General features: G+C 39.1%; 1 protein-coding gene across 2 annotated transcripts in view; it reads right to left on the bottom strand.

Moving 5' to 3' along the window:
- LOC147158449 (glutamate receptor ionotropic, kainate 2-like) overlaps positions 1-21,609 on the bottom strand; it is a 103,722-nt gene that overhangs the window by 7,371 nt on the left and 74,742 nt on the right. For both annotated transcript variants that reach the window (XM_086060470.1, XM_086060471.1), the window contains exons 11-14: positions 20,542-20,765; positions 12,502-12,620; positions 11,570-11,787; positions 9,427-9,652 (exon numbers count right to left, since the gene is read on the bottom strand). In XM_086060470.1, the coding sequence (XP_085916596.1) occupies positions 9,427-9,652; positions 11,570-11,787; positions 12,502-12,620; positions 20,542-20,765 (787 nt within the window). The remainder of the gene's footprint in view (positions 1-9,426; positions 9,653-11,569; positions 11,788-12,501; positions 12,621-20,541; positions 20,766-21,609) is intronic.

The following is a 21,609-nucleotide window of genomic DNA, read 5'->3' as shown; positions in this document are numbered from 1 at the left end:
CCTGCTAAGGAGCTAAAGCCAAATTGTGGCAGGGTTTTTACTTTCAGTTGCTAGCTAGCTAGCTAGCTCCCTAGCTAGCTCCCATGGTGCTCGTTTACCTGCTAGCATCAGGGGCTAAAGCCAAATTGTGGCAGGGTTTTTATTTTCAGGTGCCAGCACAAAATGAGTTATTTCACTTCATGTTTAGCATCTTTATGCAAGAGAGCCCCTTTTACTGTAAAAAAACTAACAAACAAATGAATAAATGAATGAATAAATAAATAAATAAATAAATAAATAAATAAATGTTTATGTATGTGGTTATTTTGTTGTTTACTTTGAAACTTTTGTTGTTGGCTTAGGTTAGTCGATATTTCATACACGCATTGAGTAATGTATTATGAAAAATGCAATGTATTTGGTCCATATGTAAAAGAGCATTCTTGTCTCTGTTTGGTTCGGAAGCGTGTGTTCCTATGTGACCCCCGAGTAGCACTGATACAAAATGGTGACCACCCCCAGCATTTAAATTGCCCATCGAGCCGGTCCACCAATATTAACGATCACGAAAGGCAATCCGCGGTCTCCATAGCAATAAAACCTTCTTTTTTTTTAAAAAGCAGTTCCTTGACTGTAAAGTTGAATAGATACTGTTTGCTTTAATATACGCCTTTAGGCTTATATGAGCATTAAAGCATGTTTTAGTACAGTACATATAAAGGTCTATAAAGAATGCATGCTTAATGCCACCCGGTGCGCTATCAACATGATTTTTTCAGCTGTCGTTTTAAGGTAGAAACATGACATCATATTGATAAAGTCGACTCATCAGTCAGCTCATTTGCATGTTGATGTTTGCAAGCATATGCTTCATTTGAAGACGGGACATCTCTCAAGTATCACAGACTCCCGATTGTCCCCCCCCCTCCCACACACCCCACACTCCATCGCCACAAAGCCCTCCATCATATTTCAAATGATAAATGAAGGCCTAACAAAGGAGGCCTTGGATAAATGCTAATAGGATGAGTCCTCCGAGACAAGGATTGAGAGCCGCAGCGGCGGCAAATGGGAAAGTGCGACGCTTGACGCCACGTGCATTCCTAACTACCTTACAGATGTTGAAAAGCGTAAGGCATCCATCACTCCCACACAGCTGAGCGGCTGCTATGCTAACGCTTTGAGTCCGTAGCTGCGCTTTTGGGAAAAGGGATTTGCGGGAACCGACAAGCATTTCGAGATGAAACGAGCTTTTCGCGCCATCGGGGTCGCTTTCTCCGGGACGAATCCATTGATAGGTTTTTATGCTAGGTCTGAGTGAGCCACAATGCATCAGCACACGTCACCTGAGGTCTTTCACTTCTCTAATTGATCAAAAGAATGTAAACAGGAATAAGAAAACAACACCGCATGGCACAAAATTGTTAATATGTGCATCAGTGAATCTGATTTAATGCACTTTTTAATGCAACTTAAAATAAATTTTATGGCCACACATATGCACATATATACATATAAGGACGGTCATTCAATACATTTAAAAAAAAATCATAATTAATCACATGATTTTAATCACAAACTAATCACACATTTTATATGTGTTCTAAATGTACAATGAAATAATTTTTTTCAAGTTTTCCACTCTTGCTATATCATATAAAAGTGGTAATTTTCTGCCACTAGGTGGCATTAGCGGTTCATGTTGGACGTTGTTGACAGCAACAGCACATTTTTCTTTTCAAACTAAGAGTAAATAATTGGAACATGAAGGAACTTAGGACTTAAGACGGTCAGTCAATAATAAAAAAAAAATCATAATTGATCACATTTAACTCATTCACTGCCATTGACGGCTATAGACGTCAAAAATTCATTTATTAGTTTAACTTTTTTTCCCCTACTTTTGTTAACAAGACAAGAGTATGAAAACCTCGAATTTTTTTTACAGCACATTTAGAATAGATATACAATTTGTGATTAATCGTGAGTTAACTAGTGAAGTCATGTGATTAATTACAATTAAAAAATTGAATCGCCTGCCCCTAATAAAAAAAGAAGAAGAAAAGATTATTAAAAATTAGGGGTGTCAACAGTTAACTCAGGATTAATCACAAATTTTATATCTGTTCTAAATGTACAGTACAAAAATTATAGGTTTTCATACTCTTGTTAACAAAAGTGGAAAAAATGTGAAACTAACAGAAATAGTTCAAACAGTCAAGGATCAACATTTGCCCGGATTTTTTGCACTGGCGTGAGCTAAAAAAATCGAGACACGATGCGCTTGTCCTCATAGGAAATGTGGTCTACCTTCAGACATAACAATACGGCTGACTTGGACTGACTTGTCCATATGGCACCGCCATAATCAACGTAAACTGAAAGTTCCTTAGTGTTGCTTTAACTCACAAGTAATGGAATGGAATGCTATTTATATAGCACTTTTTTTTCTTTTTTTTTTTGCTATGGTGCACAAAGTGCTTTACAAAGCCTCCCATTCACACACCAGTGGTTAGCTGCACTAACACAAGGCACTGCCAGGTCCACTTTGAGCAAATTGGGGTTCATTGTCTTGCTCAAGGACACTTTGACATGGTCACCAGGATCGAACCCACAACCTCACGGATGGGAGACGACCACTTTACCACATTAATCAGAAATTAATCACACATTTTCTATATTCTAAATGTACAATCAAAATTTTTGCTAATTAACATATTCATCTTTTCCTTTCGGCTTTTCCTTTCAGGGGTCGCCACAGCGAATCAGTTGCCTCCATCTAACCCTGTCCTCTGCACACTACCTTCATGTCCTCTTTGACTCTTTGGTCTTCCTCCTGCCTGGCATTTAGAGTGGTATTTTTTCTGCCACTAGGTGGCATTAGCATATCATGTTGAAAGTTGTTGACAGCAACAGTGCATTTTTCTTTTCAAATGAAGAGCAAATAATTGGAACATGGAGGAACTCGTGGACTCCTGCCCATTTTGTTCATCTAAATTACAACTAATCATCAGTCCCTGTATGTTATCATTTTTATTATTGCTAAATTGTAACATTTTTTTTTATGGCTTTGGTGGCATCTAAGCACGTTTCAAACATAAAAGTCGTTGTTTTTCAGAAAATAACTGGGTATAATCTCCAGGGGGGAAAATGCTAATAGGTGAATTTGTGAATATTGAACCACAAATATGGTACATGAAATTATTGCACCGTTCAATTATCCCCAAATTTTTTGAAATGTTATTCTTAACATCAATATTGAATTCTAAATATGTTCATGTAGTTTTCACCATTCACCATCAAGATCATTTTGTCATTTCTACCAGAGACTCGTGTGCTAAGTTAGCATTCAAAATACACACAACCACCAGCTCCAGCGCCAAGATGTCATCAGCTCGATTTGTTTATTTGCCGGTCGGATGGCCTCATCTTGAAGCAGGACGTTCTGCCCCCGAAGGTTACAGCCGCCATGTCAAAGCGACACAAGGAGATGATGCAAAACAAACAAACATTGAAGCTAACTCATGCAGATTGCGGAGCGAAAGTGAACCGTCGCATCGCCTGATGATCGAGACAACTCGCTCACACCGCGGTTATGGCACAGAAGTTCCGACCCCATGAGGGAAAATACAATCCATGCTATGTTTGTTGGGGCTCGACTTGGAACTAAACATTGCGCCTTGTTGCCTCGTTGTGCCTCATTGTTGGCCATGAGTGCACGCACGTCACAAAAGAAGGTGGAGAAGAAAGCCTAGTTTTTTGTTTTTAAAGTATGACGTGACAGACAGTGTGTGGACACAGGCGCCATGTTGGCGCAACCACCTTAGAGTGCCTCGTTGTCATGGCATTGAATAGCCTCGCCACGATCTAGTGGAATTTTTCCTGCCACAAGAGGCTTTAAGGAAATATATGTGTTTCAAACAGTAGGCTTAAGAAAGATGCTTCCATTCTACAAGTGGGAGTCGTGGGTGTGGTTTCAGTGCATTCAGGACACACCCACATAATTCAAGCAGAGAAAGGGCCTGATTTGTCGTGATTCTGAAGCCTCATTGGCGACTTTTTGAATCATTCAAATTTAGTAGAGTTATTTTGTCAAATTTACAAGATGTATTTATTTTCATTTGAAAGAAACTGTAAAATACGTAAAACGTGGTCAAACTTGGAAAACAGATTAGTGGACTGACTGTAAATAACTAGTAAAACAAACGGGTTGATGACATGATGACTTCAAGCTGAACTTGGGAATTCTTTTTTTTTTATGGCTGATTGCCTAGGACAAAGTTAAATCCATCTATCATTTATTTATACAAATTAGAGGTTTCAGGCAATTCATTTTTTAAATCATAATTAATAGTTAACTCACGATTAATTGCACATTTTATATCTGTTCTAAATGTACAATAAAATGCACAATAAAAAAAAAATTTCCCTAAGTTTTCATACTCTTGTTAACATAAAAGTGTAAAAAAAAATGTTAAACTAATAGAGATATGCCTGCATCTTTTAGTCATCGGCACAGAAAAAGTTAATAATAATTCATAAGATTGAGTTAAAAAGATGTACTGTACTGTAAAAATCGAGTGTGATCTTGATTTGTGTTGAGGTGATCTTTCTGCCACTAGATGGCATAATTGCATTTGTACGATGTTGGTGACAGCTCAGTGCATTTTTCTTTTCATATTAAGAGTTATCTAATCTTTAACATGAAGTAACTTGTGGACATTTTTAAAATTGTAAAATACAACTTGACCCCAGTCTCCACAAATATATGCATTATTATTAATTTTATTACTGCAAAATGTTGACATGTCTGCTGTGTTACAACTGGAATTCCCCAAGTATAGGCTTTCCAAGTAAGGGGTGGTCATTAATCGGCCATTAAAAAAATTTGTGGCGTTAAAAAAACTTTTTTTCTTTTTTTCCAGTTTTTTTTCTCTTGAGAGTACTCAGTACTGTTCAATTTTACCGATTTAATTTTTTTTTAAATTTTTTAAATTTATTTATTTATTTTTATTTTGTATGTGCGTGAGTATGTGCATGTGCGTGTGTGTGTGCATGTGTGCGTGCGTGTGAGTGTGTACTCATTAGTTCACCTAAAACCTATTAAAAATCCCATACCGTTCACCTAAACCGAATACTTCAGAATCCAGCTAGAGTCGTGAGGTTGTCAGGAGACCCGAGGAAGGATCAAAGAAAATCCAGCACCCACCAGACACTACCTACTACCCACCGGGTTACCAACCAGAGTCTTTCACCAACCCCAGAAACATTAGGAACTTTAAATTAAGTCAAAATTAAGGCACTAATTTCGACACCTCTACAAATATATGTAAACATGGACATCAGATATCTTTTGTAGTTATTGAAGACGTCTTAAGCAAGACAAACGAACAAAAGATATTTCCCCCAGTGCTTTATAAACCTGGTGGCCCGTCTGGATCAGGATTGGATGATATTTTGTAAAATCGGGGATCGGCTGTTGTATCTTAATTTGCTTGCTCAATCAATGATGTCATTGGTTCGGCGCCGCAATATAAGGCATGATGTGTTTATTCGTGTTATTTAAAGACATTTTTGGGTTACATTTTTTCCACTATACATTACAATTGGTGTCAATTATACATGGGTTTTCTGTGTTTTTCGTGGACTGTAGCTTAAACATAAAAGTTGTTTAAATTGCTCTATCTTCTGATAGAATCGGTGATCGATTATCCTTTCTTTTTTTTTGCAAACTCACTGATGGGTCAAAATAAAACCCCACCATGGAGGAAACCAACTAAACTTTGATCAAAACATACTAACCGACAAGGACGACCAAAGTCGGGAAAAAAATCCTATCCTGTTGGGGGAGCCGCTGGTTTTAATGATTAAAAGAGACATTTTCTATCAGAGAGGAAACATTTGAGGCAGCGTAATCAGCTTTATTCTGAAACAGTGAGTCATGAACACTCAACGTGAGAGTGAAATGAATTAGTGGGAAGTGATAACTCCTGCAGCAGACGTCCTAATCAGTAGTTTTTATGCATTTATCAGCGCGGCACTTATCAGGGAAATGAAGGATTTGAAATATAGCCGGTTACGTTTGATACGCTTGCGCCGTCGCACCCATGAAAAGGAACCGGGAAGGTCTGATGTCCATCTCAAGGACGTCCGTGTAAAGTCTGCGCCGCAGCGGGGCGATACATCACGACGCCGCCTCGGCTTTGTTACAGCCGCGGCAATCATCGCATCTCTGCAGATCTATAACCGCGCCGCGCTCATCAGCACGGGGCAGCTCCAGATGTGGATGGCCGGAATTAATCATCCGTATTTTGATGGCCTTCATATCGCCCGTGATGGATGCGGCCATTAGAACCCCCCCCACCCTTCACTCGTCCCCGACGCAGTCGCAGTGCTCCCGTTGGCCTCGTGGCGACTACTTTAACCTTTTATGGCAACCGGGACAGAAATCAGCAGCGGCTTTCAACTCGGGCACCCTTGGGACACATGTCGCCACCCGCCGGCTGCTTTGCATACAGCACAACACAACGCAAGCACGAAGACACGACACTCCTCGGCGTGAATGATGAGTGTGGCATCAAAAGTTTGATACTTTGAGAGTGCCTCATCTTTTTTGACAGGCGCAAACGTAGATTAGAAAAGCAGACGTGCGAGCGGCGGTCGTCTGATTGTTTGCCGCCGAAGTGTTTTGTTGAGGCGCTTTAACGCTCGGCTACAATTTACGCGGAGTCAAGCGAGACGTGGAGGGGTGGGGGTTTGTGGTGGTGGTATGGGGGGGGGGGGGGGGGGGGGGGTCTGCGGTAAATTCACTTTCGAGCTGCTTTCCGCAAATCTCTTGGTGACATGAAAAATAAGCTAAATCACACCATTAGGAGATATTTGCCAACATTCAGCTTTTGCTTCTCTACCACGGAGTAAATATGGAATGACATCTGTATAAGTCAGCCCGTCTGCTTTTAACTCCCCATTTTGTAGAAGCCATTACGCATTAATATTACACATTTTACATTTAACTACAAGTATTAGATAGACTACAAGGACAAATGATGGATGAATGGAACTGCTTATGTGCGAGTACGTTCATACGTATTTACGTATTTAAATACGTTTGAACGTACTTGCAAATATGTTCAAAAATACTCGCGAGGCTAAATGCTACAAACGCAGCATATTTTCCCGTAATGCCTCAGGGTATGCACATATGCGAGGGTGGGGTATAGGAATCATTTGTTAAGCATTCCACACTATACCAATACGTTTGAAAATTAATAATAATAAATAATAATAGATTTTATTTGTAACGCACTTTATATTTATAAAATAAATCTCTAAGTGCACAGCACAGGCAACAATAAAAGCACACAGTAAAAAAAAAAACTAAATTAATTAATTAAAGTAATTCAAATTAAGTAAAACAAACTTTTGTTTATTAATAACTTGCTGCATTGCATCATTTAGGCTTGGCATTTTTCCCATAATGCAACAGGGTATTAACTTGCGAACGTTTGGACATATTTGCAAGTATGTCTAAATGTATGTGTGAGTACGTATTGTACAAACGTATTTAAATACGTTCTTGCCAGTCAAAAATGTTTAGTCCACATTGGCAGTTCTAAGCTTCCGTAAAAAAGAAAAGAAAAAAGATAGATTAATGTTTTTGTCATTTCAAATATATAAAAACTGGAAAAAAAGAAGAAAATATGTTTAAACAGTTGGACTTTGAACTCATCGTGTTTAATATCAGAACATCTTTTGAAACCTCAGCTCAGTCAGTGTCAAGAAGATATTTTTTTGTATATTTGGTAAATAAACCACAGGAAGATATTCTGTATATTGTAGGACAGGAAATAGAATATATGTTGATATAGTGGAACCTTTGGCTGCTCAGTAATACAATACAATTCATTTCACAAAAATGGTCAAATTAATTTGATCAAGCAGATGAAATCAATGGAGCTTAAAGGCTAGCATGAAAACAACCAGAGAGCCAAGCATGTGAACAAATGCTTTCTTTTGACTATTCATTGAATTAAACCGCATCCCAGAAATTCCTGTGAAACGCCACTTGATGACTGCATCGATCTACAAAGGCCTTGCAGTTTCCTCTCTATTATGTGTTAAATCAAAGTGTGACTTATTTTACTTTTAGTTTTAGTATGAAGTGCAGTGTAACTGTGCGCATGGGTGGAGTTGTCTTCCTTTTGGTATTTTCATGGACTGGAATAGTTAGAAGTGTGCGTTTGCACCGTTGTGGGACTGAACACAGCCGACTTGACTCCCGGCCAATTGAAGAGGCTCCACTCATTCCCTTTAAATTCAGTGCACTTGAGGTGCGTGGTCAGCATGGTAGAAGCATAACGGACTCACTGGAGATTAGAAGAAAATGTCCTTGGTCCGCCAGAATCCCCAGTGAGGCACAGCGGGGTCTGCCAAACTCCCAACTGGCAAACTAGACTTTCCCCAGCATAAACATGAAGATGCGCCAAAATGTTAATGGTGAGTTTCAATGTGTAAAATGTTTATTCACTTTACATTATCACCTATAACATATTGGCAGTCATGGCATGGCTTGTGTTGAATTTTGGAGGTTTGACAATATTTGAATAGGATGGGATGCGGTGCCTGCAGTGATGCAGACTCTGCTCTCTGATATACCAGTTGATCAACATCACGAGCTTCTGGGCCGTGAGCAGTAAAACAAGATAAACTCAACAAGGTGCCCGACCTCTCCCTTCAATATAGCGTAAGAAGCTCAGTCATCCAGAAGGAACTCAGAGTCGAGCTGCTGCTCCTCCATGTGGAGAAGAGCCAGATGAGGTGGCTCGGGAACGTTTAGGATCCTCCTTATTGAGGTGTTTCCGGCCCAGGGAAGACCCAGTACATGTTGGAGCGACTACAAGTACCTGGTTGGCCTGGAAACCTCTCATGATTTTAGGAATAGCCGGATGAAGTGGCTGGGGCATATTTAGGATTCTTCTTCCTGAGGTTGTTACGGGCCCAGGGAAGACCCAGTACATGCTGGGTACATACAAGTACCTGGTTGGCCTGGAAACTTCTCATGATTTCAGGAATAGCTGAATGAAGTGGCTGGGGAATATTTAGGATACTTCTTTGTGAGGTGTTACGGGCCCAGGGAAGACCCAGTACATGCTGGGTACTACAAGTACCTGGTTGGCCCGGAAACCTCTCATGATTTCAGGAATAGTCGGATGAAGTGGCTGGGGCATATTTAGCATACTTCTTAGTTAAAGTGAAAAGTGAAAAGTACCACAGATTGTCACACCCACCTAAGTGGGGCGAAATTCGTTCTCCGCATTTGCCCCATCCCCTGAGGGAGCGGTGAGCAGCAGCGGGGGCCGCGCTCTGGAATCATCTGGCGATCTAACCCCCCAATTCTAACCCGTAATGCCGAGTGTAAGAAGGTCGAACGTGGCGCTCCTCACTCACCCATGGGCGTTCCCACTCCGTAAGCTTTGGAGTCGATGAGGCCTCCGATCTGCGTGAGGTTGCAGTTGCGCTGGGTGACAAACTCGATGGTGGTGGACTCCATGAGGAAGGCGTACTCGGATGTGAGGGCGCGCTGGATGCCCTCCTCCACGTTTTTCACCATCACCGACTGCCTCCTGCTGTTCATGAACTCCCACATCTTGTCGTAGGTGGAGATCTTCGTCTTCTGCGGTGACAGATTGAGAGGAAAATTAGGGCATCACTCGTGTTGTTACTTGGCGGAATTTTTTTTTTGGACTGCAACATAATTAATGATAATAACATAGTTACATTCCTTTTCCAGTTGCCGGGTCTAACTTGAACCTTCACAGGCAAGAGAAGGGAAACCCATGAGGGAATGCCTGTTCCCACAAGTGTACATTGAAACGAAAATAGACTCAGTAATCCATCCATCCATCCATCCATTTTCTGTACCGCTTGTCCTCACAAGGGTCGCGGGGGTTGCTGGAGCCTATCCCAGCTGGCTTCGGGCAGTAGGCGGGGTACACCCTGTACTGGTTGCCAGCCAATCGCAGGGCAAGACTCAGTAATCTGCAGTCATTTTTAGTCTTTTTTTGTTGTTGCAGAAAATTATGAATATATCCCTGTGAGGGTTGTTATATTGTCTGTCTACATGTATTGCTGCACCTTTGTGTTCAAATATCAGTTCTTAACGCTTTATAGCGCCGCCAAATTGGTGCTATTGTTAGCTTGTCTGTGATGTTTATCTTTATGTGTTGGCATTAAGCTAGCAGACTTAAAGGTTACTTTCATACATGTGCAATTCTCGTTGTTTTATGACTGTGAACTTGAACTGGGCGTGGCATTAAACATATTAAAGCTTCTTTTTGGAAGATTTGCCAAACTCATGCTCGTAAGCAGATTTTAGATTACCTGTACAATATTTAAAACTTTTATCATGATGCAACTTCAGTTACTTTGTTGCTGTTGGAAAATTCATTTAAAAGCCGAAAAAAAAATGCTTTAAACAAAAATCTAACATATTGTTTTTAAAATTCCAAGGGTCCTAAATTCCCAAATAATTTCCTTCTAACTTAATGTGAAAAATATATTCCTGTTGTTTTGGATTTTTCATTATAGTTACTTTTAATTTGATTTTGACTTAAATTCTGCAACACAATAGTTTTAATTGGATATTAGAGCGTGTTTGTTAGTTTGTACTTATTCGTAAATGCTTTGTTTTAGTTAATAATAAAAAAAAAAGAGTAGTTTATTAGTTTAGTAGATTTTTATTATATTCAATATTGAGCATTTATTTTGTGCAAGATTTAAAAAAAGTCAATAAATATTTTGGAATGAAGCAAATTACAATACCCAAATGACTGTTTTTATTTTATTTGGTGAACAAACATGTCCCCCCCCCCCAGTTATAGTTACCATAAAATACCACGTGTAACACGCACCCGTGTACAATCCGCCCCCCCCCAAAAATCACCCATATAAAGCTTTTTTTCCCTTCTTTACTTGTGTATAAAACACTCACCTAATTAAAATAAAGTACATAATATGACTAAATAAAGATTCAAAACATACCGAAAAAGTGTAAATGCTTTTAAATTCAGGTTCAAAACTGTGCTGTTTTCTGTCAAAGTATTTTTAAAATCATGTTATCCAAAATCTTGCTCTAGCATATTGCGCTTATTTAGTCATTTTAATAACTTTTATTTTTATTTTTGATTTCTTTGCTCTTAAATCTCATTAACCGCTTTTGATATGCTATACTTTTAATTTGTTCTGTTGTGTATGAAATGTGCTATAAATCATCAATTCTATTTATACTATTATTTATTTATACTGGTAAACATCCAATCAATGTGAACATTTTTCATTCCCTATTAAACCTATTTGACTTTTAAATTAGTGTTATTCACATGATTTTACAGTACTTTGGTATGTTTTCGTTATTTATAATAACCTTGTTGAAAACGTGTTGCCGAATGCCTCCCTGCTGGCCTGGCTGTGAGTTTTGATTACAAGCAGTATATTTGATGGATAGCCTACAAATGATTCCCTTGAGACACCTTGAAATAAAAACAGCAAAAATGAAACAGAAGTGCATTTTTTCTCTCTCTTTTTTTCCTACCTTGAAAAAGGTCATGGTGGCGCCGTCCTCGACCACGCCGTAAAGGATCTTGGTCTGCTTGGCGAGGTCGTCGGCGGAGTCGATGGGCGACTCCATCCTCTCCACGGTGAGGAAGGCGGCCAGGTTGGCCGTGTAGGAGGAAATGATGATGAGGGTGAAGAACCACCAGATGCCTCCGACTATTCGCGTCGACAGCGCCTTGGGCATGAGCTCCGAGCCTGAGGTGAGGGAGGCGGCGGCGGTGGTTAAGCTGCGAAATATATTCATCCCCGCAGCCACTCATCTGCCATTCACTCTTCGAGCTCTATTTGCAACTCGTAACAACACACAAGATAACGCCGCTTGCTCTAAAAACAGTCAAACAGTCAAGAACTCTCTTGAGGTTTTTTTTCCCCCTCTTCCCTTCTTTCTATTCAAAAGGCGGAAGCGCCGCTCGCTTCAAGATGAAATCACTTGAAAAAAAAAAGCTCTCAGAAAAGATAATTGTTGGATTTCAAACACGCTTACTCCAACTCCCCCCCCCCCCCAATAGCTGACACGAGTGAGTGCGCCTGAATAATGCAGGGAGAAAAAAAAGGTTGTTTTTCATGCGTCGGATGCATTCAGCAGCAGAGTGTGGAGAAGTGACGGGCTGTTTGGGCCAGAGAGTCATGTACCCAAGGTAGCCTCACGTCCTGACTCCACACCCCACTGGTCTCTCGGCGCTGATGAGCCAAGCACAGGCAGAGAGAGGACACTGGCCATCATGGAATTAACACCCCGATATATATATATATATATATATTTAAAAATAAAATATATATATTTTTTTTTTGTGGGGGTGGAGAAAGCCAGATGTCTATTTCTCTGTCGCCGCCGGCTTGGATGGAAAAAAAAAGCCCAACCCTGAGAGACAGTGGGATATTGAGAGCTCCACAGGCTGAGGCAACTACCTTGCTGCATGAGAGCCCCGACTCCAAACCAGAAACTATTGAGCAGCGTAAAATTGTTTTCCACTACATCCGAGTCCGGGTTGCACGGGTGCGGGTTGTACCACTCGTAGGGGCTAAACCTGCAAAGTAGAGCACAGAAAAGCATGTCAGTAAAAAAAATTAAATAAATCAAAAAAGCATAACGGGGTACACTGCTATAGGCACACTATCAGTATAGGAAATAAATCATAATAATAGAAGGATAAAGTCGTACTTTTACGAGGAAAAAAGTCTGAATTTTACGGGGATTAAGTCATCATTTTTTACGAGAAAAAGTCAAAAACGTTATGAGAATAATGTCAAAACTTAACGGGAGCAGCGTGACTTTACGAGGGAAAGAAATAGAGGTGATGTTACAAGCGCATAAAAGAAAGACATCAGATGAACACGGTTAAGAATATAGTTAAGTGACACCGTTAAGTTAAAATAAATGCGAGCGCAGAGGTTCTAACTTGGGTTCGATTGAACCCCAGAGGTTTGTTAAGTCAGTCTTAGGGGTTCGTCAGAGGTCAATGCACACGACCCGACTTAATTGGTCTTTGCTGCAGGAAATTTGGTAATGCAACACTGTTCTAGCTACATTATGATTTTTCTTGCAAAATTGTGCTTGAATGATCAGAATACAAACACTTTTTTCTTGTAAAAATACATTTCATTTTTTCGGGCCTTTAATAACTTTTAGGGCTGTAATAAAAGACTCTTGCATAATATCATTCCATAATGACTTTTTCTCACAAAGTCACAACTTTAATCTGATGATGTTGCATTCTCGTTACAATCTTCAAATCAAACTTAATTTGCAAAGCACTTTTCATACATAAAAACGCAACCCAAAGCACTGTGCAATTAAATCATCCAAGGTACAGCATAAAACCAAAACCCGCCCCCTCCCTCCCCACGAGCACGCCGGCTCACACGCATGCACGCACTGAATAACTATGGTTAAAAAGGACACAGCGGGGCACAGAGAAACCATGTGAGGAAAAACATCCCCACCATGAGGAACAGACAAAAAACAAGAGTATAAGAAACTAAATGCTTAAAAGACAATAAAAGGAGCTAAAAGCTAAAGGAAATAGGCCTAAATTCTTCACAGTGTAGAACAAATACTCCTTTATAATTAATCCATTGTAGTGTAATAAACAAGGAGCTAGAGTGTGTGTGTGTGTGTGTGCGCGCGTCGGCCTCAGGGTCAAACCAAATCATTCAGGCTTTCACCGAGATCAACTTATTGGCATTCTCAAATGCCTTCACTATATTGTGAGAACGGATCAATAAAGTGGAATAACACTGTCGCTGGCGATAATGTCCCAGTGCGTGATGATCTTCGGAGATCGTTTGGATTCCCTGACTCTGGAGCGGTTGTCTTCTCGACAGCAAGTCCGCTGGCGATCGCTCGCACGCGCACACGCACACAATTTGAGCTCGGCCTTCTGCAAGGGCCGCTTTGGCTGAGTGTCGCTGTCTTCGGGTCAGCCGTAGACATCGCTTATTAATTAGCTTCAGGGAAAGTGGCGTGGCATTAGTGTGAGGTGAATGGGTTAGGGTTAATCATCAAGGAGCTGATAGAGTTTGTGCTGAAGTGCTTGATACATGGCTTAGGCAAGGTTGAAGAGCCCTTCAGGTGTTCCTCAAACTGAAAGTGCAGCACAGAATCCAACCGGCAAAATTACTCTTTCTCTCAAAAAGCTTTTATATATATCTCTGGCGTCAGGCCGAAACCTTCAAAGTCACAATTAGGTAAATGTAATCGTTTTTCACAAATCTATACGATCCGTCGGATGTCAAATCCACACTTGTGGGTGTTGTTTTTACAATTTGGTCTTTTTGACGATGTGATGTTAATAGTCACCAGAAATGATGATTTGAGGTACAAGGATTTCACATGACAGCAGTGATATATTTTAGTGTGAGAATGCTGAAAGCATATTATATTTTTACGGTAATTGTTTTATTTATTTATTTCTTTTTATGCTGACATTTTTTTTTTGTCCTTCAACTACTCCTGCAATTCACGACCGATTCAAACCATTCCAACTTCAAAATGTTTCCAAAATTCACGCTTCGTGGGCTATTATTTTTCTCATTCCTAACTTACACCGCTGTCCCACAATTTAAAATCCCCATTCATTCCGAATGAGACATTAAAAAATGCACTCCTACAATCTTAAGCACTCCCTCAATTCTCACATCGCAAAAATTCCACATTTTTCCACTAAATATTGCATATTTTTCACCCAAAATTATATTTTTACAGTAATTATTATTATTTTATCTTTTTATTCTACCGTTTTTTGTCCTTCAACTACTCCTGCAATTCTCGACCGATTCAAACCATTCCAACTTCAAAATGTTTCCAAAATTCACGCTTCATGGGCTATTATTTTTCTCATTCCTAACTTACACCGCTGTCCCACAATTTAAAATAATTAAACAGACATTAAAAAATTCACTCCTACAATCTTAAGCACTCCCTCATTTCTCACATAGCAAAAATTCCACATCTTTCCACTAAATATTGCATATTTTTCACCAACAAAATTTCTTAGGTTAGGCGTGAGAGTTAGGGTTAAAACTAAGGGTTAAAGTTTATATGGTTCTTATTAGAAATTCAATTCGTTCCAATTCAAAATTCAAACGTTCACTCCTTTCAATTCACCTTACCATTTCAATGTAATGAATGAATGAACAAACAAAACGTTTCCATGTTGCACATAATTGTACGTTTGTCGTTTGTCCCACAAATTCCCTATTCATGTTCAATGACACGTTCAACAATTCCTTCACATTCAACATGTTCAGCTCATTCAGTTCACCTTGGGAATGATTTTACAACATTCCCACATACCAAAAGGGTCACGCTTTTATTGCACATATTCACCAATATCATTTTTCCTAATCATTAAATTCAATATGATTCCACACATATTTATCACGTTGTTGTTGTTGTTGTTTTCTTTTTTTAAATAAGTGAACTAAAACTATCACTTATAGAAACGGCTAAAATATAAATGTGAAGTGTGATAAGCATTTTTGTACAAAAGACCAAAAACAACACAATCTCCATTAATTGGTTAAAATGTCACCGATTTGCTGTTTTTGTGGTTTGTGGTTGAATATAAATGTAGTACTTTGACAGCACCGTGTGGCATTTTGGTGCCAAGGAACTATGGTGAAGTAAGGGAAGGAGCATCATTTAGACTGTCAAATAGAAACATAGTGCTTTTCTGCCATCTTGTGGTATCTATAAGCAATTATACACTTTTTTTTTTTTTTTAACTCACGGATTATTGCTGTTTTGTTCCTAATACTCGAATATGCCGATATTTTATACTGTTTACTGTTCAACTCTTATATTAGGGCCAGTGGTGATTGAAAAGGTTGCCAACCACTTCCACCACCGACAGGATTGGACTGGAATGGTATCATTGGCACACGTGTCAGATGGACATGTTTAGGACGCTCCTCGCTTCCACATTTCCTTCATGTTCCCCTTGAAAAGCATCTTTTTTCGGAAATGGCCGTCGCTATCATTTTTCCTGTCAACGCTATCACAGCTGCTGATTTGCTCGAATGTCAATGAGCTCTGTCTCCTTGGCGACGCACTTAAGCGGAACTACAAAATTGCTCCGTGGCGATATACCACGTGCTATATGTACATTTTTCGTCTTGTACTTAAACCAGCTAAATTGAATGCTAAGTCACTTCTTTAGGGGTTATTCTTCTTGTGTTTACGTTATTATAATGCAGAAAATGCAGATGTGCAGCCGCCGGCTTTCTGTAGGCGCGAGCAGCTGCGCTTTGAGCTGCATACAAGGCGGTGGGTGTGAATCTGTGCAACACGCGCTTGATTGGATTGGGTTTGTCCCGCTCTCGCAGCACCTATGCTTATTCTGTGAGTGTCGGGCACCTCTGTATGACCTTTGCCTGAAGCCAGTCTATATTCCTGCAGGCTGTGTTCAGCACGCCGTTCGCCAGGAAGAAGCGGACGAGGAACATGCGGACATTAGGTCACCTCGGCGTACCGAGCACATGTCAAATTGCGCGCGGAATGCTAAAAGGATTCTCTCTCCCGCCTCCGCGGTTTCCGCTTCCACAATAACACAACAGCCCTACTTTTAACTGTCCCCTGGATTCAATTACTCCGCCTGGCTTTATAGATCTGTTGACTCGCACTCAGGCCAAGCGAGGACTTAATGTTCAGTGTTAAATCGCCACTCAGTGGACTTCAAAGCCGCACTAGTTGCAACTAAAGATGCCATTTAAATCATCCGCTCTCCTGGGCGGGATGACATTTTCTACCTTGAAAGGGACTTGTGATGTGAGAAAATATCATTTGTTGCTGTTAATAAAGAGAGAAATACGTTCAAGCACAGACAGCTTTGGAAGGATCCGCTGGGAGAAGTGTGTTTGTCTCTCGCTTCAGATGGGATAACGCGTTCAGGCAAGAAAAGAAGAAAAAAAATACGTGTGTGTTTGTGTGTGTGGGAAGTGCTTCAAAGATGTGAATCCCCAGCAGGAAACTGAAGTGTTCTGCGTTTTATTGTGCAAGACCACAATTTCATGAACTCCAAACTGTTTATTTGCAAAGAACGGCGGAGGACTGGGGCCGCACAGAAAAGGAAATGTGAGAATAAAGTTGAAATATAACAAGGGAGAAAGTTGTTAATTTACCAGACTAAAGTCAGAATGTAACAAAGAAAAAAGTTGCTAACGTAACGTCATAATCATGTATACGAATACCAGTGGGTTCCCCAACTAATTTTTGAAATATGACAATACAATTAAAACGTCTTTTAAATTTTAAAATTTAAATCAATCATGAGTTTTATTATAAAGAAAGATGAATTTTTGTTCATTTTCTTGCCTTTTCTTGAGTTAAATTGAGTTTTACTATACTGAGATTAATTTGAGCTATACAGTGCAACAGAGCCCTGCTAGATTTAAGAGAGAGAAAGAGAGAGAGAGAGAGAGAGAGAGAGAGAGAGAGAGAGAGAGAGAGAGAGAGAGAGAGAGAGAGAGAGAGAGAGAGAGAGATCGTATCCTACACCCGAGGTATTAGGACACAAAAAATTAACAAGGCTATACAACATTCCTGACCATATTCTTAAAAAAAATAAATAGGAATGACTTAAGTTTGATCTTAAATAATTAAAGAGTGTCAGCCTTGCAGACCCGCATAGGGAACTGATTCTACACAACCAATGCCTGGAAACTGAATGGTGTACATCCTGCATCAAAATAATAGTCATCAGGTGAAGTCTTACGGTTGCTAAACTAAATCGCAAAATTACGAAAAACTGTTTACTAAGAGTAAAGTCGAAAATATAACAAAGGATAAAAAAAATGTGAAACATTATGAGAAAAAAGTTGTCACGTTAGAAGAGCACATTTGTAAGAATATAAGAAAAATAGTTACCAAAACTAAATCGTAAGACTGCAAAGAATAGTGGCTACATAAACATTGCAAAATGATGGGAAAAAGTTGCAAAATTACTAAAGTCAAAAATCAAACAAAGAATAAAGTCGTGAATAAAAGTAACACATTACGAGGAAAAAGCTGCAACATTAAATAGTAATAATAATAGTCCAAAGGTTACCAAAGTCAAAACGATAACAAAGAATAAAATCATAAATTTACCAGTATATAGGCGAAACGTTATAAGGAAAAAGTTGTAACATTAGAAGAATATAAGAAAGATGATAAGAAAACAATCCTAAAGTTACCAGAATGAAGTTATAAAATAAGACTACAAAGAATAAAGTCGTAATGTTGCTAGATTAAAGTCGGAAAATTACAACAAAAAAGTCACGAGCTTAATAGAGTCAACTCGTAATTTACAAAGAAAAAAGTCTAAAGGTCGCGTAAAGTTATAAATTACAAAAAAGTCTTGTTTACTAAATTCCTAAAATTACACAGAAAAACATTCATATGGGAACTAAAGTTGAGTTGTAATATTTAAAAAAAAAAGCATTTAGGTTACTATAGCACCGTAGTCATAATATTGCAAAGAGAAAGCTGCAATGTTCCTTAACTCATAATTTGATTCAGAATTATTCATGAATAATTTGTTATTCGATCGATTCACTGCCCTAAGAGGGGAAAAAAATATTCATAAGGTTATTAGCGTAAAGTCATAGTATCACAAAGAAAGAAGTTGCGAGGTTACTTGAGTTCAATTACCGTTTAAAATCAACATGTTGCGAGACGAAAGTTGTAAAGTTACAAAAAAAATTTCATGCTGGAAAAATAAGCAAAAAGTCTTCTTTTTTTTCAGGTGCCGAGAAAAAAAAAAGAATAAAGTCATAATAGCACAAGAAAAATATCCATATTCATAAAGAATATAAGATTGAAATGTTACCAGAATCAAGTTGCATTATTAGAAAAAAAGCCAAACGTTATCAACAGATGTTTATATTCCTCAACATTTTATTGTTGCATTTTATTTTATTTTTTGTAAAATTCAGACTGTTTTTCTCTCGTAACATTCTGTTATTCCTGCAGCTTTTTTTTTCTCTCCCCCAGAAATCACACCTTTATTCTTGTTGCATGTTTTATTTTATTTTTCTCAGTTATTCTCTACGCTCGTTCTTGGCAAAGGATGAAAGAAAAGTGTGTTTCTTTGGTGGGGTTGGGATACAACTATGAAAAAAACATGACTTTACATTCCATTTTGCAACTCCAAATAGTGTACAAACAAGAGCTCCATTTCATATTTTTACCGCTGCGGCTTGCAATTAAAATCATGATGCATACACAATGAGATCAAAGCAATTGCATGAGCTGAATATCAAAAATAATCGCATGCTCGTCACTTACCCACAGCAGCGGTTGCTAAAATCAAAAGCCACATTTGCATATTCTGAACTAACTTAGGTGACAGTTGCCGCTTTTCCTCTCGTGTGATCATTTTGCCGGTAACATTTTCTAAAAATGTGCGTCACACCCCGACGTTAGATCGACCGGGGGTTAACGCGCATTCCTCGTAAAGGTCATGGGTGGGGGTTGGTGGTTGTGATGGGAGGGGGGGGGGGGGTTGTTTTTGCAGAGATAACTTTGTTTTTCTGTACAACGTCAGCAATTTATTTTTTCGCCTTTCCAAGCGCCGATGAAGTAGTTTGCCTTGTTTTCACCCATTTCCTGCAGTGAGATCAGAGTCATCAGTTATTCGTCTTGATTTTTACCTTCAAAGCTATCCTGGCTCACCATTCAAATTATGCTTACACCGGGAGATCTTACGTCTGCCGTCTGATGCTTTTGGCGCGATGTACTTATTTGTTTGCGTGTTAGCAGGATTACCCAAAAACTACATTGACATTTTTTTACAGAAATTGTGGAGTGGATGGTAAAAAAAAAGAAGAGGAAGAAACCTTTAAATTTGGTTTTGATCCAAATTGAACTTTACCACCACCGACAGGACTGGAGTGGAATTGCATAATTCGCAATTTAGGATTCCTTGAATTTACTCATTCACTCCTACCTAGCCATTTTCACTGAAGCAACCCCCTTCGCTCCCTACTGTTTTACTGGATTTTGACAGATTTTGTAAGGTCCACAGAATTTTCTGTTCTATTGCTATAAAAACATGGACCTACCAAAAGAAAGATTAGAGTCTCATCTTTTATCAGTACAAAAAAGTACATTTGTATCTGTTTCTGTTTTGGAGCAATTAGCATTAGGATATAGCTGAATGTCATCATTATTCATAAACCTGGTGAAAACAATGGCAAAAAAAGCTTGTTGCAACATGGCCCTGGCTGATCCCTTATACTCTCAGTGAAGGAAAAAGTATTAAAAAACTTATTTATACGGTTTTGGGTATGAATGAGTTAATGAATGATCATTATTCTATTATGTTTTATTTTAACCGTGTCAAAATGAGTACTGTGAATAACTGAGTGCGCCATTGTAGTTTTTGCTTTGTGGTGTGTTGAGGAATTGGTATGATCTGGTCTAAGGAAGCGGATTGAGGTGAGAGGGAGGGAAACGTGTCATGTTACCTGGCTATGACAAACAGCACACAACTGACACCCAAGCAAGCCAGCAGAATATACATCCAGATATCAGGCGAGAGGGGGTTTAGGAAAGAGAAGACCCCCGGGTTGGTGCCGTTGGGCTTGCGGTACAGGATACTTATCCCCAGCATCATGAAGGGCTTGGAGAAGTCAATGACCTTCTCTCGCACGTAGGTGATGGCCAGAGGAGCGACCGCCAAGTCGACTTTCTGCAACGACACCGTAAGAGCAAACGCGGATGAGGACGGTTTTGGTGAAAAAAAATAAATAAATAAAAATAAACAGCAGAGCAGACAAATCAAATTAACATTTGATTTCTGTCGACAGCCGGCGGGGTCAACGTGTACGGGTGGAAGAGCTGAGACGGAAGAGGGAAAATAATCAGGGTCCTTAGTTCAGTTAGATTACCGGCGCTGCTATTTATTTTTAATGGAAATTACATCTTGCGGTTTATGTTTGAACTTTCCTAAATGGTGTCGCAGGTGAGTCAGAAAGGCAACAATCTTGGGATTAGATTTACCCGGAAGGAAGGTGAGTCTTCCACAGTGCAGAGATTAAAAAAAAAAAAAAAGAAGGTAATTAGACAAAGTCAGTCTTGATTGTGAATTTCACATTTTCTTCTACAGTTTTTAGTTAGAAAAAATTCATAATATTATTATTATGAAGGTATAAAGGATTTTAAAGTGGAACAACTTGATTTGGTTTTAGATGACAAATGAACAAATTCAATAAATACGATCAATTTAAATCAAAAACTATTTTCCTATTCAATATATTTTTTTGTTAAACCCCTATCACTACACCAGGGGTGTCAAACTCAATTTAGTTCGGGGGTTACTTTCATCCAAATTTGATCTCAACCAGTCTGTTCGTGGCCTAATAACTAATTCACTCCTAGCCATTTTCACGGAAGCAACCCCCTTCGCTCCCGGCTGTTTTACTGGATTTTGACCCACAGAATATTGTGTTATATTGCTATAAAAACATGGACTCAACAAATAAAAGATTAGAGTCTCTTCTTTCTTAAGGATAAAAAAAAGTAAATTTCTATCT

Source organism: Leptonotus elevatus, chromosome 18, assembly GCF_054856555.1.
Source record: "Leptonotus elevatus isolate MCC_2025b chromosome 18, RoL_Lele_1.0, whole genome shotgun sequence".
In the NCBI taxonomy this organism is placed as follows: Eukaryota; Metazoa; Chordata; class Actinopteri; order Syngnathiformes; family Syngnathidae; genus Leptonotus; species Leptonotus elevatus.
Note: the sequence above shows the minus strand (reverse complement) of the source record. Positions and strands in the feature narration are given on the sequence as shown.